Source organism: Podarcis bocagei (genome assembly GCF_964188305.1).
Source record: "Podarcis bocagei genome assembly, chromosome: W".
Lineage (NCBI taxonomy): Eukaryota > Metazoa > Chordata > Lepidosauria > Squamata > Lacertidae > Podarcis > Podarcis bocagei.
In genome coordinates this window covers 37,982,127-38,002,766 of record NC_138131.1, presented here as the reverse complement: position 1 = coordinate 38,002,766, position 20,640 = coordinate 37,982,127, and the positions used below count along the sequence as shown (strand labels likewise).

General features: G+C 45.9%; 1 protein-coding gene across 1 annotated transcript in view; it reads right to left on the bottom strand.

The window, feature by feature from the left end:
- Positions 1-20,640, bottom strand: part of LOC308578078 (putative helicase senataxin) — a 287,528-nt gene that overhangs the window by 234,697 nt on the left and 32,191 nt on the right. The window contains exon 2 of the mRNA XM_081178360.1: positions 1,659-1,836. Within this exon, the coding sequence (XP_081034486.1) occupies positions 1,659-1,835 (177 nt within the window). The 5' untranslated portion in view covers position 1,836. The remainder of the gene's footprint in view (positions 1-1,658; positions 1,837-20,640) is intronic.

Here is a 20,640-nt window from a genome sequence, read left to right as displayed (position 1 = left end):
CTTTTATTCTGTGCCAATGGTCAGATCACTTCCTGGTGCAACTGGACTTCTCCGCGACCCTTCCCCTCTGCAGAGAGGTGGGACCAATTTGGATGGTCCGCCCCCACCACTTAATGGATCCAAATGGCTTCCAGTGAGTGGTAGGGGATGTTTTATCCCATGTTGATGGCCTTTCAGCTGATTCCCTGGTGACCCGTTGGAATGCGGAGTTAACCAGGGCTATTGACTGCCTGGCTCCAAAGCGCCCTCTCCGATTGCATGGAGCCCAGACAGCCCTGTGGTTTTCCCCGGATCTGAGGGCAGTGAAACAATCGTTGAGATGGCTAGAGCGCCGGTGGCAGAAAACTCATTCTGAATCGGATCGGACACAGGTTACAGCTCAACGTCAAGCCTACCAAGTGGCGACGGCGAAAAGGACCTTCTTCACTGCCTCTATTGCATCTGCAGAAAACAGCAGCAGGAGACTCTTTCGGGTGGTTGGCAATCTATTGAAACCACCTTCGTCACCGGGGCCTGGTAGGGACCCCAAGGTCTCCTGCAATGCTTTTGCTAAGTTTTTTGCAGATAAAGTCGCTCAGATTCGGAAGGAGGTAGACTCCACCGTGGGAGCAGGGCCAGGGTGGGAGAGTGCTGGAGTCCTGTCTAGTCATGTTATATGGGATCAATTCCAATCTGTTACCTCCGAGAATGTGGACAGGCTGCTTGGACAAGTGAAACCAACCACCTGTCTCCTGGATCCTTGCCCATCCTGGCTTATAAAAGCTAGCCGGGAAGGACTGGGCGATAATAATAATAACAATAATGTATTATTTATACCCCGCCCATCACTGAGATCCAACGCCAAGGGCCTTCTGGCGGTTCCCTCACTGTGAGAAGTGAGGCTACAGGGAACCAGGCAGAGGGCCTTCTCAGTAGAGGTGACTGCCCTGTGGAACGCCCTCCCATCAGAGGTCAAGGAAAAGACATCTGAAGGCAGCCCTGTTTAGGGAAGTTTTTAATGTTTAATGCTGTATTGTGTTTTTAATATCTGATTGGGAGCTGCCCCGAGTGGCTGGGGAAACCCAGCCAGATGGGCGGGGTATAAATAATAAATTATTATTATTATTCTAAGTGAGCTGGAACTGCGCAGTGCTTACATTCCTAAGGGCACCTTTACAGATCCTATTTCTTACATATAAACCAGCTTTGTATCACTGGCCCATTTATCCAAGTATTGCCTGCTCTGCTTGACCATCAGCTCTCCAGGGGGCAGTCATGTGGGCTGTCTTTTTTAAATTGGAGATCTTATTTTAAGCCAGTTCTTAGGATCATACACCAGGGTGGCTACCACCCACTTTACAGCCCAAAGCAGATTTCAGCAGGCGGGAGGAAGGTAAGGAAGAGATTTGTTTGGCACCCCCAATATTTTGTTGTTGTTGCGGCTTCAAAGTGCTGCACATCACATAGGGGAGGGGGGAATGAGACACCTGATGACATCACTGCGACTTCAGGTGAGCAACCCCACCAACCTCTACCACCAGCTGAATCAAGCTACCCACCCCTGAAGCTATCAAATAACTACTGGCCTTCTGCCTGCCCAAATCTGCTATGACTGTCTCTGTCATCAGCCAGCCCCAACACAGCCAGGATATAGTGGGCTATCAATCAAAGCAAATTACCTCATGGAAGGATGGCAACTCATCCTTTGCTTTATGGTACTCATCCACACACTCTATGCAGTAACAGAGATCATTATTGGCTGAAGCAAATTCATTTGCAGGCAATGTAGAGGAAGCATAACTTTTTAGCAGGTTGACGACTGAATCATCAGAGGTGCACCAACGACATGCACCCATTCTGCAGATAAACACAAAAATAAAAAAGAGAAAGAGAAATAATTATTTGTAATTTTTTGAAAACACGAACACAGAAATGTTCTGAGTAAAGTTCAACAACATGGAAAGCTGCTTTATATCGAGCCACACAAAAGAACACAGATGAGCCTGCAGCGGCGTAGCGTGAGTTGTCAGCACCCGGGGCAACGCAAGTAATTTGCGCCCCCTAACCCGGGGCAAGGCAAGTAATTTGCGCCCCCCCAACCCCTAACCTGCGAGTTGCCGCGCAAACAACGCTGCTTGCCCGGAGGAGGATGGAGGCAGAAGCAGCCGCCGCCTGTGGCTGGGCCGAGGGGATGGCGGCGGCGGCAGGGTGCAGAGGCTGCCCGTGCCCGGCCAGGCGTCGGTGGCGGCGTCGGCGCTGCTGCAGCGGCTGCTCCTCCTGCGAGCAGTGAGCGGAGCGCAGCCACAGCGACGGCGGGGGGCGCGCGCGCTAGGGCGCAAGGCTGGCGGTGGCGGCGGGGAGCCCGGCGGAGGAAGGAACTTGTCCCTTCCCTCTGGACTCGCGCCCCCCCAGATGTTGCGCCCGGTGCGGTCGGCACCCCTGGCACCCCCCACGCTACGCCACTGTGAGCCTGATATATCAGGCCAATCACCCATCTAGTCCAGCACCCTGTTCTCAGTTGCCAACCAGATGCCTGTGGGAGACTGGCAAGCAACACCCAAGCACAACTGCACTCTCCCCTCCTGCTGTTTCCAGAAACTGGCATTCAGAAGTATTATTGCCTCCAACCATGGAGGCAGAGCATAGCTGTCATAGCTAGTAGTCATTGACGGCATTATGCTCCTTGAATTTGCCCAAACCTCTTTTAAAGCCATCTGATTTGGTGGCCATCATTGCCTCCTGTTGGATCGTTGTGTTCCATCTAACACAATATTGTCTGCACTGACTGGCACCAGCTCTCCAGGGTTTCCTACAGAGGACAACACCCAGCCCTACCTGGAGATACTGGGAACTGACTCTGGGACTGTTTAAATTCAAAGTAGATGGTCCACCACTGAGCTACAGTCCTTCCCAAGTTATCTCAGGGAGAAGCTTCCATACACAAACCCATACTTGTACATACAAGAACTACCAATACAGTGGTACCTTGGTTTACAACCATAATCCGTTCTGGAGGTCTGGTTGTAAACCAAATCAGGTTCCGGGTTTGACGTGGTTGTAATCCAAAATGGTTGTAATCCAAAGCGGTTGCAATAATAATAATAATAATAATAATAATAATAATAATAATAATAATAATAATTTATTTATACCCCGCCCATCTGGCTGGGTTTCCCCAGCCACTCTGGGCGGCTTCCAACAAAGTATTAAAATACAGTGGTCTGTTAAACATCAAAAGCTTCCCTAAAGAGGGCTGCCTTCAGATGTCTTCTAAAAGTCTGGTAGTTGTTTTTCCCGTTAACATCTTGTGGGAGGGTGTTCTACAGGGCGGGTACCACTACCGAGAAAATGAACAAGGAATCTGCCAATGCTTGAAGATAATATATGCACAACCCTCCTATGTTCCCAGGGGAAATTGGACAGTCTCATACTATAGTTGCACCCAGGAAGATTGTTAACACTTTTTATTATTATTTCTCAAGGCCTTTGAAATGCAGTTTAGGGAAGTTTTAGAGTGAATGCATTAACAGCTATAGCTTCCTGTGGTTCAGTTGATGTCTTCCAGGTTTTTACATGTAGCAGTTTGATGGTTGTTAGCTCCCCGGTTTCCTTTCGGAGAGGAGAAGCAGTTTAGAAATTTGAAGTGATAAATAAATTCCACAAGATCACAAGAAATGGGATGCGCAAACTTCAGCTTTAGCTATGGATCCTTAATACGCAAACTGTTCTCTGCTTCTTGGATAGGCTTGTTTTAAGACAATTCAAAATTTCTCTCTAATAAAATATAAATATTTACCTCAAATACACATTAAAGCAGATAAAGGCTAGTGAAATTTTCACTTTCACTTTTTTTAAAATAATATTTATTAAAAGTTGAAGGATTACCGAAAGAAGTAAATAAAAAAAAGAGAAAGAGAAAAAGTAAAAATACATTAAAAAAAAACAAGTCACAATACATCAAAACAAAAACAAAAGCAAAAACAATTAAAAACCCATCCAATATTTCCATATCTTTGTCCTTCATTAACTTGTTTCATCGACCTCCTCACACCTCCCTTTTTTGTGTTCTAGTTATTAATTATTTCAGCAAATCCTTTCCATCTTTCACTGTTTTCTGTCATTTAATTGTCTTAATTTATTTTAACCTTCTCTTACCATTAAAACCCTATAACTTATTTATACTTAACTCCTTATAATGTTTCTACTAAAGCCATGTAATTTCATTCCAACATTTTTCTAACACTCATTAATTTTACAATATTTCTCTAAATAAATTTTAAACTTTTCTCCAATCTTCTTCCACCGTCTCTTCTCCCTGGTCTCGGATTCTGTCAGTCCTTTCTATCAATTCCATATGGTCCATCAACCTGGTGATCTTCTGTCCGAGGCTCTTAACTCTTTTCCATGTCCCTTCTGCAGATCTTCTTCATATTTATACATGCACTTTACTTTATCTTCTGCTGATCTTGTTCTTAATTTCCTTCCTTTGGCTCTGAGGAGTAGATCTCGGGGAAACTCCAACCTAACAATGTCTTTATTCCTTCTCGACAGGTCAGCCCATTCTCCATAGTCAGAACTAAAGTCCAAGAGATATTTCAGAGCGTGTTTCAAAATCCCTCCGAAGGTAAAGGCCCCCACAACTCCAATCTCCCCCTGACCCAAATCCAAATCCCAAAAGCCAGAACATCCCTGCATAAGGGGATCTATCCAACTTTCCTTCTCCAATCCAAGCGGGACTCCACCCCTCCAAATCTGGCTTTCTCTAAATTCAGTCGTAAAAGGCAACAGCTTATATTCATCAAATTGCCTCTGTAAGGCTGGGGCTCTCTCCACTTGTGTTACTTGAGATTTAACAACAGCTTTCTCCCTCGTCTTCTCCACAGCTTGCCATGTCAAAGTAGTTTCCTGAATCGATTCCTGAGTAGTTTCTGTATAGGTATTCACTTTTTGTCCCAAATCAGTCATTTTTGTCCCAAATTATCAATTTTAATAGTCATCACATCCATCTTCTCATGAAGCTGTTCCAATAAAGCACTTGTCTTGCAAAATGCAATCACTAAGGCTTCTTCTGTCGACACTCTTGTCCAAGGTCAATCTCTGATTCTCCCGGTCTTTAATCTCTGCAGCTGGAAAATTCCCCAGCTCCACTCCTACAACAGTTTCAAAAGCTCCCTCTAGAGGAAACAATTTCTATTTGTATCCGTCCTTTTAAACGCAGATCCAGCAACAAAGTTAGTTTCGATTTTCAGTTACTTTTGCTCCTTTTTAAGTGCAAAAGGAAACAATGGAAACAATATATTTCTCTTATTTAACTATCTGTCAACATACGTTTTATTCACAGTCAATGAACTTTCCCAAAACGTCGATCTTACTGGCAGCCCGTTCCCAGGTTCAAAACGGTGGTAATTTATCTTTCCTCACTCTCTCTCCTGCAGGCTTAGGCGATCTAAAATTTTCCCCCTCTTCTCCTGCTTCCAAGGGGGGGTTAGTAATTTTAACCGATGGAGATTTAATCCTTTACAAAAGGCTTTCCAAGACTTTAGCTTGCAACGTCTTTGCTTCAATCTATTTACAAAAGAGGAAGGCGGACTTCCTGTTTGAAACCTTCCCGTTTCGGTGCCAAATTAAGATGTTTAAAGATCCAATTTTCCGTTCTACTCACGAAAGAAGCAGTCGATTCAAAGCACCGCGCCGCTCACCCCACGTTGCTCCGGATCCTTGAAACCAGGTTTCCCCGCGAGTAGGGGAGGCGCAAAAGGTGCCAGCCGAATCCCACGTCCACAGGCTTCTCCCGCCTGTGGTTTGTAGTGGGTCTCACTTTCCCCATGTTTGCATTTACTCTTGGCTTAATCACAGATAACTTTCTTTTTTTTAAAAAAAAAATGTTTATTAAATTTTCACAAACAATAAAAAAATTCAAAATTTAAACATAAGAACTTCAAGAGTAAAAGCATACAAGAACAAAACATATAAAAAATACACAGTAACAAACCATTAGCAAAAGAAAGGAAGAAAAGAAAGAAAAGAAAAACCAAAAAGCAGAACAAAGAATAAATTAATATTTTCATCTCTTATAGTTCATTCACTAGTTTCTTGACCTCCTCACACCTCCCATTTTGTATTCCAGTTCAAATATTAAATTCAGCAAATCCTTACCCTCTAACATTTATCCTTTATCAATCCCCATTTACATTTTCTTAAAAATCTTTTAACCAATACCACTTCTTTTCAATCAAACGTCATTTTAACATTCCTTAATTTTACAGTGCTTCTGCAAGTAGTCTTTAAATTTCATCCAGTCTTCCTCCACCGACTCTTCTCCCTGGTCACGAATTCTGCCAGTCATTTCTGCCAATTCCATGTAGTCCATCACTTTCATCTGCCATTCTTCCAGTGTGGGTAGCTCCTGGGTCTTCCAATACTTCGCAATGAGTAGTCTTGCTGCTGTTGTTGCATACATAAAGAAAGTTCTATCCTTCTTTGGGACCAATTGGCCGACCATGCCCAGGAGAAAGGCCTCTGGTTTCTTCAGGAAGGTATATTTGAATACCTTTTTCATTTCATTATATATCATCTCCCAGAACGCCTTAATCCTTGGGCACGTCCACCAAAGGTGAAAGAATGTACCTTCTGTTTCTTTACATTTCCAGCATTTATTGTCGGGCAAGTGATAGATTTTTGCAAGCTTGACTGGGGTCATGTACCACCTGTATATCATTTTCATAATATTCTCTCTTAAGGCATTACATGCCGTAAATTTCATACCAGTGGTCCACAACTGTTCCCAGTCAGCAAACATAATGTTATGTCCAACATCCTGTGCCCATTTAATCATAGCAGATTTTACCATTTCATCCTGAGTATTCCATTTTAACAGCAAGTTATACATTCTTGAAAGTATCTTAGTATTGGATTCTAACAATTCTGTTTCCAGCTTTGATTTTTCCACCTGGAAGCCAATTTTTTTATCTAAATTATATACCTCTCTTATTTGGTAATAATAAAGCCAATCTCGCACTCTATCTTTTAATTTCTCAAAACTCTGCAATTTCAATTTGTCTCCTTCTTGCTCTAGAACCTCCCAATATTTTGGCCACTTGGCCTCCATATTGAGCCTTTTTTGAGCTTCTGCCTCCATTGGTGACAACCACCTTGGGGTTTTATTTTCAAGTAAGTCTTTGTATCGTGTCCAGACATTAAACAATGCTTTCCTGACAATATGGTTTTTAAATGCCTTGTGTGCTTTAACCTTGTCGTACCATAAATATGCATGCCACCCAAAAACATTGTTAAAACCTTCTAAATCCAAAATGTCTGTGTTCTCAAGAAGCAGCCAGTCCTTCAACCAGCAGAAAGCTGCTGATTCATAATAGAGTTTAAGGTCTGGCAGGGCAAATCCCCCTCTTTCTTTTGCATCAGTTAGTATTTTAAATTTTATTCTGGGTTTCTTGCCCTGCCAGACAAATTTGGAAATATCTCTCTGCCACTTCTTGAAACAGTCCATTTTATCCAAAATTTGTAACGATTGAAACAAAAACAACATTCTTGGCAATACATTCATCTTAATAACAGCAATTCGGCCCAACAAGGAAAGCTTCATCTAAGTCCTTTTTAACATCCGACCAACATTTTTCATAATTGTCCTTAAATAAGTTCCCATTTTTAGCTGTCATATTAATCCCCAAATATTTCACCTTCTTAACCACTGTTAAACCTGTCTCATTCTGAAGCCTCTCTCTTTCAGTCATTGAAAGTTTTTCTCGAGAACTTTAGTTTTTAATTTATTCAACTTAAATCCTGCCACATGACCAAACTCCTGGATCAGTTCTAATACTCTTTTAGTGCTAGATTCTGGCTCCTGTAATGTCAATACCAGGTCATCTGCAAAAGCTTTCAATTTGTATTGTTTAGCTCCGACCGTTATACCTTTAATCAAATGGTCCCTTCTTATCATGTTTCACAAAACCTCCAGGACGGAAATAAAAAGTAATGGAGAAATTGGGCAACCTTGTCGTGTCCCTTTCTCTATCTTAAATTCCTCTGTTACCACGTTGTTAACTATTAATTTGGCCTTTTGTTCTGAATAAATTGCACCTATACCATTTCCAAACCCTTGGCCGACCCCCATCCCCTGAAGATTTTTCTTCATAAAACTCCAAGAAATGTTGTCAAAAGCTTTCTCGGTGTCCACAAAAATTAAAACTGCTTTAGTATTGATGTCCTCTTGCAACTTCTCCAAAATGTTAATTATATTCCTCGTGTTATCAGACAAATGTCTGCTTGGAAGAAAGCCAGCTTGGTCCTTGTGTATCTCTTCCTTTAATACCTTTTTTAACCTCTTAGCCAAAATGTCAGCAAAAAATTTGTAATCCACATTTAGCAGGGATATGGGTCGGTAGTTCTTAAGTTGTGTCTTTTCAGACTCAGTTTTCGGTATAAGTGTTATATATGCTTCTTTCCACGACTCAGGTGCTTTTTCCCCCTCCAAAATTTCATTGCAAACCTCCTTTAATGGTTGAATTATCCAGTCCTTCAGAGTTCTATAGTATTTTGAGGTTAGGCCGTCCGGCCCTGGAGATTTTTCCAACAGCATATTCTGAATGGCACCTTCCACCTCCTGTTCTGTAATTTTATATTTCAACATTGTCTTATTTTCTTGCGAGATTTTTTGTAATCCATTTGTTTTCAAAAACTGGTCTATATCAAACTCTTTCTGAGGCCCTTGTGTATATAGTTGTTTAAAATACCTCTGAAAGCATTTTCTAATTTCCACTGGGTTCTGGATGTTTTTTCCTTCGACCTCCAAATTGGTAATAGTATTGAGTTTTTGTCTTTTCTTCATCTGCCAAGCTAGCAGTTTCCCACATTTATTTGCCGATTCAAAAGTCCTTTGTCTCATTTGTTTGATTTTCCATTCAATTTCCTGATTCATCATCTTCATGTATTGCACTTGATATAACTTTATTTCTCTCAGAATCTCTTGTGAATTGGGTTTCTGTCAGGGAACTGCCATCGGAGGAACAGGTGGTGGAAGGGCTCACAGAGGCTGGGAGGGAGTCAGCAGCGAAAGCAGGGGCCAGCAGGGGGAGAGATGGGTCTCTGGAGGAAGGTCTCATGAATGCGGAGAGAGACGCAGCAGCTAAAGCAGGAACTAGCAGGGAAGAGGGAGGGCTCAGGGACACGTCCAGCGAGAACAGCGGGGAGGTGTCAGAAGCTCCCATAGGGAGACCCATGCCTCGCAGGAAGCTGTCACGTCGTGAGTCCAGGAGACGTGTTTCCGTTAAGGAGCTTCTATGCTGGAAGCGCTTCCGAAAACAACCACTGTCGGAATCTGGAAGTGACTAGGGCAGACATGTTTGAGGAGCTCTGTCACACACAGAGGTTTGTGGAGTTGCACAAACTCTGAGGGACCATGATTTTACGCACAAGCAGCTAATCATCCCATCACAGCATTCCGACAGTCTTTGTAAGCTGCCTGTGCAGGAGAAGGCATCATGAGCGACCCAGCCGGAACCGGAGAGGCAGGAGTTGGAGCAGGTCCAAGCTTGGAAGAAAGGTACCGAGCGTTGGAAATCCAACTGGCGCTGCAGACGGCGAGGCTGGAGGAGAGAAGGGCTCAGGATGCAGACAAGAAGGGGAGAGCCACCCAGTTCAACAGAAAGGTACCAGGATTGGTGCAGAAATTTGGGGGGGACCCCAAGGACTACCATGCCTTTAGGACAGAGATGCAATATGCCCTTAATGTGCAGTTTGATGAATTCCCTGATGAGGAGTCACAAGTTGCTTTCATGATTGGGCATCTTGAGAGGGGGGCGAGGGACTGGGTTCGACCCCTGATGGCAACGCACAATGACGTCCTAAAGGACACCATGAAGTTCTTTCGTGCAATGGATCTCATGTTTTCCAGCGATATTGAGGAGGGAGTGGTGCGCAGACAGCTAATGGCTTGCAAGCAGGGAAGCCGATCTGTCCGTGAGTACTGGACTGAGTTCACCATGCTGGTTCACAGATTGGGGTGGGACTTATCGGCGGCACCCATTCAAATGCTATTTGAAGAAGGCTTAGCTTCGGCTGTGAAAGACGAACTCTCCCGGGGTCCCAGGGCGGATTCTATGGATCAGCTGACTAAATCTGCGCTGACCATAGGAGCGTGCCAGGAGGCGAGAGCTTTGGAGAGGCGGGAAGGGAAGGGGGAACGCTGGAAGGAGTTCCGCATTCCTGAGATTCCAGAGACAACTTTCCCGCCGGCAGAGCCGATGGAAATCGGAACAGCGCGCGCGCAGTTTCAAAGCCCAGTGAGGGGGGAAAGAAGGAGGGAAAAGGCACCCGGAAATGCTATCTCTGCCAACAGCCAGGTCACTTTGCCAGAGTCTGCCCCCAGAGGAAGGAATGGCAAGGGATGGTGGGAGCTGTTGAGGGAAGAGAGCAGGAAAAACCGGAGCAAGTAAAAGCCAACGCCTGGTTGCCACCGTCGGGGCACAGCAGCCAGGCCAAAGAGCAGTGAAAGTGCCCATGCCAGAAGCTCCTCAACCTGCTCTAGTGATTGAAGTGTCGCTAGAGCTGCAAAATGGACACCCCCTAAAGATAAAGGCGCTGTTGGACTCAGGCAGCTCCTGCAATTTTATGAGCAAAGAGTTTGCTGCTGAACACCAGATACAGACGATCCCTTTAAGCAACCCCCTGCAGGTGACCACGATCGATGGCAGGGAGTTGTTGGGAGGAGGAGTCAGCTTGCAGACCGTCCCAATGATAATGAGGGTGGCAAGGCACACAGAACTGATAGCGTTTAATGTGGCCACCTTGGGAGGAGCTCCTATTATTTTGGGAATGAGCTGGCTAGCGCTACATGATCCGCTGGTGGGCTGGCATCAGAGAGTGGTTTCCTTTGGTTCAGCACATTGCTTAGAACACTGCAAAGGGGGAAAGGGTTCAGCAGGGGCCCAAGCCACCCTAGCAGGGACAGAAGTAATGGAGAAGGTGAAGGTACCACCACAATACGCAGATCTCAGCGACGTGTTCAGCGAGAAGGAAGCTGACCAACTACCCCCGCATAGGCCCTTTGACTGTCAAATCAATTTACTCCCTGGAGCACAGCTTCCTGTAGGCAAGTTGTATGCCATGTCAGACAGAGAAATGCAGGAGCTGCGAGAGTTCATTGACAAGAACCTGAAGAGAGGCTTCATCAGAGAGTCCAAAGCAGCGGGGGGTAGCCCAGTGTTTTTTGTGGATAAAAAAAACACGGACAAGCCGAGACTGGTGTGTGACTTCAGGGGGTTAAATGCAGTGACAGAACCAGTGGCTTTCCCTATGCCCAGGATTGACGACATTTTGACCAGGGTGCGGAAGGGAAAGATTTTTACAAAGCTGGACCTAAGGGGGGCGTACAACCTGATACGTATAAGGAAAGGGGATGAATGGAAAACCACCATGTTCACCCCTTTGGGGGCATTTGAATACCTCGTGATGCCATTTGGCTTACAAGCAGGCTCGGCGTGCTTCCAATCGTTTATGAACCACGTACTGGGGCCTTTGCTTTACAAGAATTGCGTGGCCTTCCTAGATGACGTGTTGGTGTATTCTGAGAATGAGGAGCAGCATGTGAGAGACGTCAGAGAAGTGTTGAGCAGGCTGCAAGCCAACAGGCTGTGGGTGAAACTGGAGAAGTGTCAGTTTCATACCAAGGAGGTGGAATTCCTGGGGTACCGCCTGTCAGACAAGGGATTGGCCATGGATCCCGGCAAGGTCCAGGCAGTGCTGGAATGGAAAACACCCAAAACCAAGAAGGATGTGCAGAGGTTCCTAGGGTTTGGGAACTTTTATCGTAAGTTCATCCGAAACTTTGCACACCTGACGGCGCCCATTACGGACTGTCTCAGCAGTAAGAAGAAATTTGTTTGGACTGCGGAGGCGGAGCGAGCGTTTGAGGAACTGAAAAGGGCCTTCGCCTCTGAAGGACAACTTCTGCATGTGGATTTACAAAAAAAGCTGAGAGTCGAAACAGACGCATCAGACAGAGCTATAGGGGCGGTGCTTCTTCTGCAGCCAGGGAAGGAGGAGTCAGAGTGGAGACCGTGTGCCTTTTTTTCGCGAAAGCTGAACAAATCTGAGAGGAACTACACGGTGTACGACCGAGAACTTCTTGCTATTCATGAGGCTTTCCGGAGATGGAGGCACCTGCTAATTGGTGCACAACATAAGGTGCAAGTGTGCACTGACCATAAGAACCTAGAGTATTGGAGAACTGCGCGAGTGCTCAACCAACGGCAGTTGAGATGGGCCCAGGAGTTCTCCAAATTTAACTTTGAGATTTGTTACGTGCCAGGCCCAGAGAACGTTAGGGCAGACGCTCTCTCACGCAAACCTGAATATTTGGAGGGGGAGGGAGCACCCGAAGAAACACATGTCATTCCAGAGGACCGCTGGGTGTGTGGAGCGACATTGGTGGGGCAAAGGGAACTGGTAGAGGGAACGGTGCATGATGAGTACGCCCAGGACAAACTCAGGGGTCTCAGGAGGGAGGGAGACAAACCCGGGGGTTTTGAGGAGAGAAACGGGGCGTTGTATTACAAGGGAGCGTTATATATACCTGAAGGTGATTTGAGGGAGAAGGTACTCAAGCAACTGCACGATAGCCCCACAGCAGGGCATTTTGGGCAACACAAAACCATGTGGCTGGTCACCAGGGAATTTTGGTGGCCCAAGGTCAGGGAAGATGTGCGGGAGTATGTGAGAGGGTGTGACCAATGCCAGCGAGCCAAGGGGGAGAGGCGGGCACCGGCAGGGTTATTAGAACCACTACCCACACCTGAAAGACCATGGGAAACAGTGGCCATAGATTTCATGACTGATCTGCCAAGGTCCAGAGGGAAAACAGCCATCATGGTTGTGGTAGACCTGTTAACCAAAATGGCCCACTTTATAGCCTGCTCACATGCGGTCACGGCAGAAGAAACCGCTAAATTGTTTGTAGAAAATGTGTTTAGGTTGCATGGCGCCCCCTTGAGGGTGGTTTCAGACCGAGGGAAACAATTTACTTCCAGGTTCTGGAGGAAGCTCATGAGCTTACTGCATGTAGAGGTCAATTTTTCAACTGCCCGGCACCCTGAAACCAACGGGCAGGCGGAAAGAGCCAATGGCATCCTCCAGCAATATTTGAGGTGTTATGTGAATGACAGAGAGAATGATTGGGTGGAGAAGCTGGCGTTGGCAGAATTTGCCTACAACAATGCGGAGAACGTGTCCACGGGGATGAGCCCCTTTTTGGCTAATTACGGGTGCCATCCCCGAGCTTTCCCAGGGGGGGGGGAAGGGGAGAACTGGAGCGTTCCAGCTGCCGTACAGTTCGTAGAAGAAATGGAAGCGATCCATCGGCAGCTCCAACTTAACTTAGACAGGGCCAAGGAGGAATATAAGAGGCAGGCAGACAAAAACAGAAGAGAAGGTGAAACCATCAGGGTGGGGGACCAGGTGTGGCTGTCAACCCAAGGGTTACCATTCAAAGGGGGTTGTAAGAAGTTAAGACCCAAAAGACTGGGGCCATTTGAAGTCACCCAACAGGTCAACCCAGTGGCTTTCAGACTCCGGTTACCGAACCACATGAAGCTGCACCCAGTTTTCCACAGGTCGTTGCTGTCACCGTATAAAGGGGACAGAGAAGGGAGGGTCACTCGGGGACCAGCAATGGAGGAGAGGGAACACAGCTACCATGTAGCGGAGGTTCTCGATTCCAGGTGGAAGGGAGATCAAGTAGAGTATTTGGTAACGTGGGAAGGGGAACCGGAGTCGGAAAACACCTGGGTCATGGCAGAGGATGTCAATGACGAGGTTTTAATAGAAACTTTTCATCAGAGGTTCCCACGTAAACCTCAGCCAGTGGCGAGGTTCCGGAGGGAATACTTTGCCACCACCGACGAAGAAGAAGAGTTGGAGGGGTTCACTGATTCCGAGGAGGAGGAGGATTCAGCGAGCCGGAACGGAGACCGATGGAGGGAAATGTTCGAGACGTCTGAAGATGAAGAGGATTCTTTTCGGGGTTTTACCTCCTCACCGCCCAGAGGAGAGGGAATGGGCGGGGGTGAAGGGGGCCCTGGAGGGGAGGTGGATGTCAGGGAACTGCCATCGGAGGAACAGGTGGTGGAAGGGCTCACAGAGGCTGGGAGGGAGTCAGCAGCGAAAGCAGGGGCCAGCAGGGGGAGAGATGGGTCTCTGGAGGAAGGTCTCATGAATGCGGAGAGAGACGCAGCAGCTAAAGCAGGAACTAGCAGGGAAGAGGGAGGGCTCAGGGACACGTCCAGCGAGAACAGCGGGGAGGTGTCAGAAGCTCCCATAGGGAGACCCGTTCCTCGCAGGAAGCTGTCACGTCGTGAGTCCAGGAGACGTGTTTCCGTTAAGGAGCTTCTATGCTGGAAGCGCTTCCGAAAACAACCACTGTCGGAATCTGGAAGTGACTAGGGCAGACATGTTTGAGGAGCTCTGTCACACACAGAGGTTTGTGGAGTTGCACAAACTCTGAGGGACCACGATTTTACGCACAAGCAGCTAATCATCCCATCACAGTTTCAATCTCAGTTTTTTCTCGCCCTTTTATTTTATCCAATTTTTTTTCTTTTTTCGCATTTTGAGCTCTCTTCTTTAGTGAGTTCTGTTGAATCAGAAACCCCCTCATAACTGCTTTACTTGCATCCCAAATTACTCTTTTTTCCACAGTGGTATTCAAATTTATCTCAAAATAGTCTCTCATGGTTTTTTGGGCCTTCTTAGTTACCTCTTGATCTCTAAACAAAGATAACTTTCTAGTGACGCCACCCTGTGTCACTTACTTCCTGTTCTTTGTAACCAAATAATAGTAATCATAATTTTATTATTTGTACTCTGCCCATCTGACTCGGTTTCCCCAGCCACTCTCGGCAGCTTCTTGCAGATAAAGAACACAATAAAACATCAAACATTCCCAATAACCCCCACTACTTTCTTTATATTTATTTTACAGGCAAATATACTGCACAAATCAACTAGGTGGTGGACACATTTGTAAAGCAGCATAAAAGTACTTATCACCTGGACAGAGATATGCAATAGTAGGGCTGGGCGATATCTGGGTTTCAACCAGAGGACTCCTCTGCTGAGTGCCTGAGGGCCCCATTCCTGCCTCTCTCCACCTGGCCTGGAGCGGGGCCTGACAGGCCCATGAGGACTGCTGCTCAGCAGAGAGGACCTCTTTTTTAAAAAAACTGTTTTTAAACTGTTTCGATAGCCTTTTAAATTGTGGTTTTTTTCCAACAACCTCAGATATGCAGATGACACAACCTTGATGGCAGAAGTGAGGAGAAATTAAAGAACCTTTTAATAAGGGTGAAAGAGGAGAGCACAAAATATGGTCTGAAGCTCAACATCAAAAAAACGAAGATCATGGCGACTGGGCCTATCACCTCCTGGCAAATAGAAGGGGAAGAAATGGAGGCAGTGAGAGATTTCACTTTCTTGGGCTCCATGATCACTGCAGATGGTGACAGCAGTCACGAAATTAAAAGATGCCTGCTCCTTGGGAGAAAGGCGATGGCAAACCTAGACAGCATCTTAAAAAGCAGAGGCATCACCTTGCCAACAAAGGACCGTATTGTTAAAGCTATGGTTTTCCCAGTAGTGATGTATGGAAGTGAGAGCTGGACCATAAAGAAGGCTTATCGCCAAAGAATTGATGCTTTTGAATTATGGTGCTGGAGGAGACTCTTGAGAGTCCCATGGACTGCAAGAAGATCAAACCTATTCTTCATTCTGAAGGAAATCAGCCCTGAGTGCTCACTGGAAGGACAGGTCCTGAAGCTGAGGCTCCAATACTTTGGCCACCTCATGAGAAGAGAAGACTCCCTGGAAAAGACCCTGATGTTGGGAAAGATGGAGGGCACAAGGAGAAGGGGACGACAGAGGACAAGATGGTTGGACAGTGTTCTCGAAGCTACAAACATGAGTCTGACCAAACTGTGGGAGGCAGTGGAAGACAGGAGTGCCTGGTGTGCTCTGGTCCATGGGGTCACGAAGAGTCGGACATGACTAAACGACTAAACAACAACAACATAGAGATTCTCTATCTCCAGGCTCTCTGTCCAGTTTTTTTTTTTGGGGGGGCTAGAGTGTTTGTTCCTGGCGCTGGGCAATCAGGACAGATTAGGGATTCTGCTAGTTTACCACCCGCCTCACTGCCCAGCAGTCTCCCTGCCTGAGATGACAGAGTTGGTCTTGGAGGCAGTGTTGGGGACTCCTAGACTACTGGTTCTGGGAGACTTCAACATCCATGTTGAGACAGCTGGCTCTGGGGCGGCTCAGGACATAATGGCTGCCATGACAACCATGGGGCTGTTCCAACATGTCACCGGCCCAACACACAAGGCAGGACACACTCTGGACCTTGTTTTCTGGACTGGACAGGAAGAGGGTGATTTGAAGGTGGGGGACATTGACATCAGTCCCTTGTCGTGGTCAGATCACTTCCTGTTGAGATTTAGGATGTCAGCACCTTTCCCCCTCCGCAGAGGGGGATCTATTAGGAAGGTCCGCCCTCGGAGGCTGATGGATCCAGTGGGATTTCAAACAGGTCTGGGGGATTTTTCGGCTGATATGACTGGCGCCCCTGTCAAAGCCATTGTTCAGCCCAGACACTGAGGTCCAGCCCAAAGGGCCTTCTGGTGGTTCCCTCACTGCAAGAAGCCAAGTTACAGGGAACCAGGCAGAGGGCCTTCTCGGTAGTGGCGCCCGCCCTGTGGAATGCCCTCCCAGCAGATGTCAAAGAGAAAAACAACTACCAGACTTTTAGAAGACATCTGAAGGCAGCCCTGTTTAGGGAAGCTTTTAATATCTGAAAGACCATTGTATTTTAATAGTTTGCTGGTGCCGCAATCCTCCCCAAGGGCCGATCTCTCTCTTTTTTTAATTAATTTACATCCATACACGATCTTAGGTACATGTGCAGCCTTAAATAGTTATACCATTAAATACTGATTTAAACTTTGTACATACAGTGACTTTGTACATACAGTGGTGCCTCGCAAGAGGAAAAGAATCTGTTCTGTGAGTCTCTTCGTCTAGCGATTTTTTCGTCTTGCAAAGCAAGCCCATTGACGGATTAGTGGATTAGCGGCTTAGAAAAAGGGGGGGAGAGAAAAAAACCCGCAGGAACTCACAAGGCATTTTCGTCTTGTGAAGCAAGCCCATAGAAGATTCGTTTTGCGAAGCACCTCCAAAACGGAAAACACTTTCGTCTAGCGAGTTTTCCGTCTTGCGAGGCATTCGTCTTGCGGGGCACCACTGTACTCTTTTCTTATAATTTCTAACTAAACAAAAATAAACCAAAGTAAAAAATCCAATAAACTAAATTATATGAAAACAGACTTCAGTTCCGGCTGCTGCAGAGGAAAATGTCGGTGTGCTGAGTGTCGTCTGTGACAGGGAGCCGGCGGAGAGGCTTTGAGGGCAGCGCCAGAGCTCAGCACCCCCCAAAAAAAAACCCCACAGGAGTGTGGGGACCCAAGGGTTCCTGCAGAGCAAGAATTCTCCCCCCCCCCGAGCACCCCCGGCTGCTGTTTAGCACAAGGGAGGAAAGAGGAAGAGGCTTGAGAACGCTCCAGTCAACAACGCAACCTCCTGTCCTCCCAGTTGAACGACGTGGCCCAGGGAGAGAAGAAAAAATAGTGGAAGTGAACAGCTGGCTTCGCAAATGGTGTAAACAGGAACAGTTTGGATTCTTAGATCACGGACTGCAGTTTCTTGAAGATGGACTTCTGGCAAGCGATGGGCTGCACCTCGATTGGAATGTAATAATGGGGGATACAATCTATTTCAGAGAAACAGACCAGACAAGAAAGGAGGAGGAGTGGCGTTATATGTCAGGGATGTGTATACCTGTGAAGAGATCCAAGATTTAGAACCTCAAAGCCAAAGTGAAAGCATTTGGGTCAAAATTAAGGGAGAGAAGAATAACAGTGACCTCATTGTGGGAGTTTACTATAGATCCCCAAGCCAAACGGAGGACATAGATGATGCCTTCCTGGAACAGATGGCCAAGCATGCAAAAAGAAGGGATACAGTAGTAATGGGGGACTTCAATTACCCGGATATTTGTTGGATGTCAAACTCAGCCAAGAGCATAAGGTCAAACAGATTCCTCACTGGCCTTGCAGACAACTTCATTGTCCAGAAAGTGGGAGAAGCAACAAGAGGAACAGCCATTTTAGATCTGGTCCTAACCAATGTTGATGACCTGGTTAGTGGGGTAGAAGTGGAAGGATCATTGAGACTTCCGGTCGGCGCCAGCGCTAATGGCGGTCCTCTTTCCGAGCTCCGGAGGAGGACTGCTCTGCGAGTTCGGGTCTGACCCGCTACGGCAAGCGGGGGACCCCTAAAATCACAGGCGCGGAAGCCTGTGAACAAGGAGATTCGGTGGGCACCAGGAGCGCCCCCCTTTACCGCAGAAAGAGCCTTTTTAAAGGCTCCGGAACGACATCGGGGGTGCGCGGTGCTGAGAATCGCTACCCAGCCCGCAGGGTGAAGCCGCGTCGCCATTAGCGGAGAGCGCCGATTCCTTCCTGTAAATTTTGGACTGAAAAAACCCGTAAGATTGAACGTCTATTCGAAACTAAAGCCTATATTTGAAATTTGGTTGAAAACGGGGAAGCTGAAAATTAAGGAAGTCTGCCTTCCCCCGACTGCATGACAGTTAAAGCAACGAAACTTTAAAGCTGCATCCGCAAGAAACTTTGTTTTTGATTATCTAAATCTGACATTTGGACTTTAGACCTCCCCTCTAGCTAGCAGGGAGGAGGGGAGGAAAAAGAGACATTAAGAACTGCATGATTTATTTAAAAGAAAAAGTCTTCTGCTGCCTCAATAACCTGAAACGGACTGCTAAATAAGACAATAGGGCACTGAACTGACTTTAAACTTTTGTGAAAGTTACATGGTGGAAGTTTTGCTTGATACAAAGTCATTGGATTTTGCTGCTACAGTATATTAGAGTAGGCTGAGACAGTATCTATTGGAAAAGTGTTGCAATTCATATTTACAAGCCTCCTGATATACTTGTTTTAAACTTTCTTTGTCTCCGTACTTGGACATTTTGATTTGCTCCCCCTAGAGGGTAAAGTAAAGGTTGTTACAGCCCAGGACAGTGGAATTTTTCATCAGAAGACGGTTCCCGTGGGAAACGACCTTGGGACATGAGTGGTCCACCAGAAGAGATAACCACAAGAGCTAAGGCTAAACAACAACAACACCAGCAACAGCAACAGCAACAAAAGAAGAGAGGCTCAATTACAGGTGCAACTCCTACAGGAACAACAGGACAAGAAAAAGTGACAGCCGCTTCCATGGATGCAGTAACACAAGCTCTACTTAAGATAAACCAATCCCTGGAGACTCTAACAAAGCAGAGTTCAGAAAACACACAGAAATTAACAGAATTGACAGCAAGACTCGATTTGAACACAGAATCTATAAACAAGCTTGTTCAGGAAAATTCTGCAACACGTAAAATTGCAGAAGAAGCTAGAACCATAGCTGGAGAGACCCAAGAGAACTTAGAACCGATTGCTAAAAAGGTGCATGAACATGATGCAACTCTGGCTTTGTGGGAATTACAGAGAAAAGAGAGAAACTTGAAATTGAGATTAATTCCAGAGAACGAAGGGGACAATCTCGTGGAGTTCCTAACACAAGAGTTTGCTGACTGCTGGGAAGATTTGGAGGAGGACGAATTTAAAATTACAACAGCGTTCAGACTGGGTAAAAGACAGAACAGAAAGACTCCGAGGGATTGTTTGATCACCCTTAGATCAAAGGAAGAAAGAGATAAAATATTAAGACTACATTTTGAAAAGGCCTTGCAAATTGAAAACTCATCTATACAGATTTTTAAAGATATCCCTAAATATATCTTGGATCTGAGAGCTTTCTATAAGGATTTGATTTATCTGCTAAAAAAGAACACCATCATCTTCAGGTGGGAATTCCCACAGGGACTGTCTTTTGATTACAAGGGAAAGAAGGTGAAAATAAAAACGATACAAGATAAAGAGAGATTTTTGGAAAGAAACCGAGAGGACTTACAGAAGGGAACTGTGGACCCAATTGCAGAACAGAGGAGAGCAATAGACATTTTGAACCTATCGTTTGGACACAACCCACCACCATCAGAGGAAGAGCAGCAACTTGGAGCTGTTGGAGGAGTACTAGAAAAATAACAAGTTGGCCCTGCAATTCCTTAGTTGGAATTGTAATGGGCTCAACATGCCTTTGAGGAGACGACAAGTTTTTCATATTCTGAACAGAGAACAACTGGATTTGATATGTTTACAAGAAACTCACATAACCAGAGCTCACAGGAGATTACTTATAAATAAAAGATTAGGACAAGAATTTATCTCATCGGACAAAGTTAAAAAAAGAGGAGTTGTGATCTATGTAAAAGAGAAGTGGGTTCCAAAAATGATGTTTAAAGATGAACAAGGAAGATATTTGGCAGTTGAGATACAAGTACAAGGAGAAAAATTTCTGATAGTTGGAATTTATGCACCAAATGAAGGCAAGGCAGAATTCTTCAAGAAACTCCATGAAATTTTGATGGACTATCTGGATTACAATATGATAATTATGGGAGACATGAATGGCGTG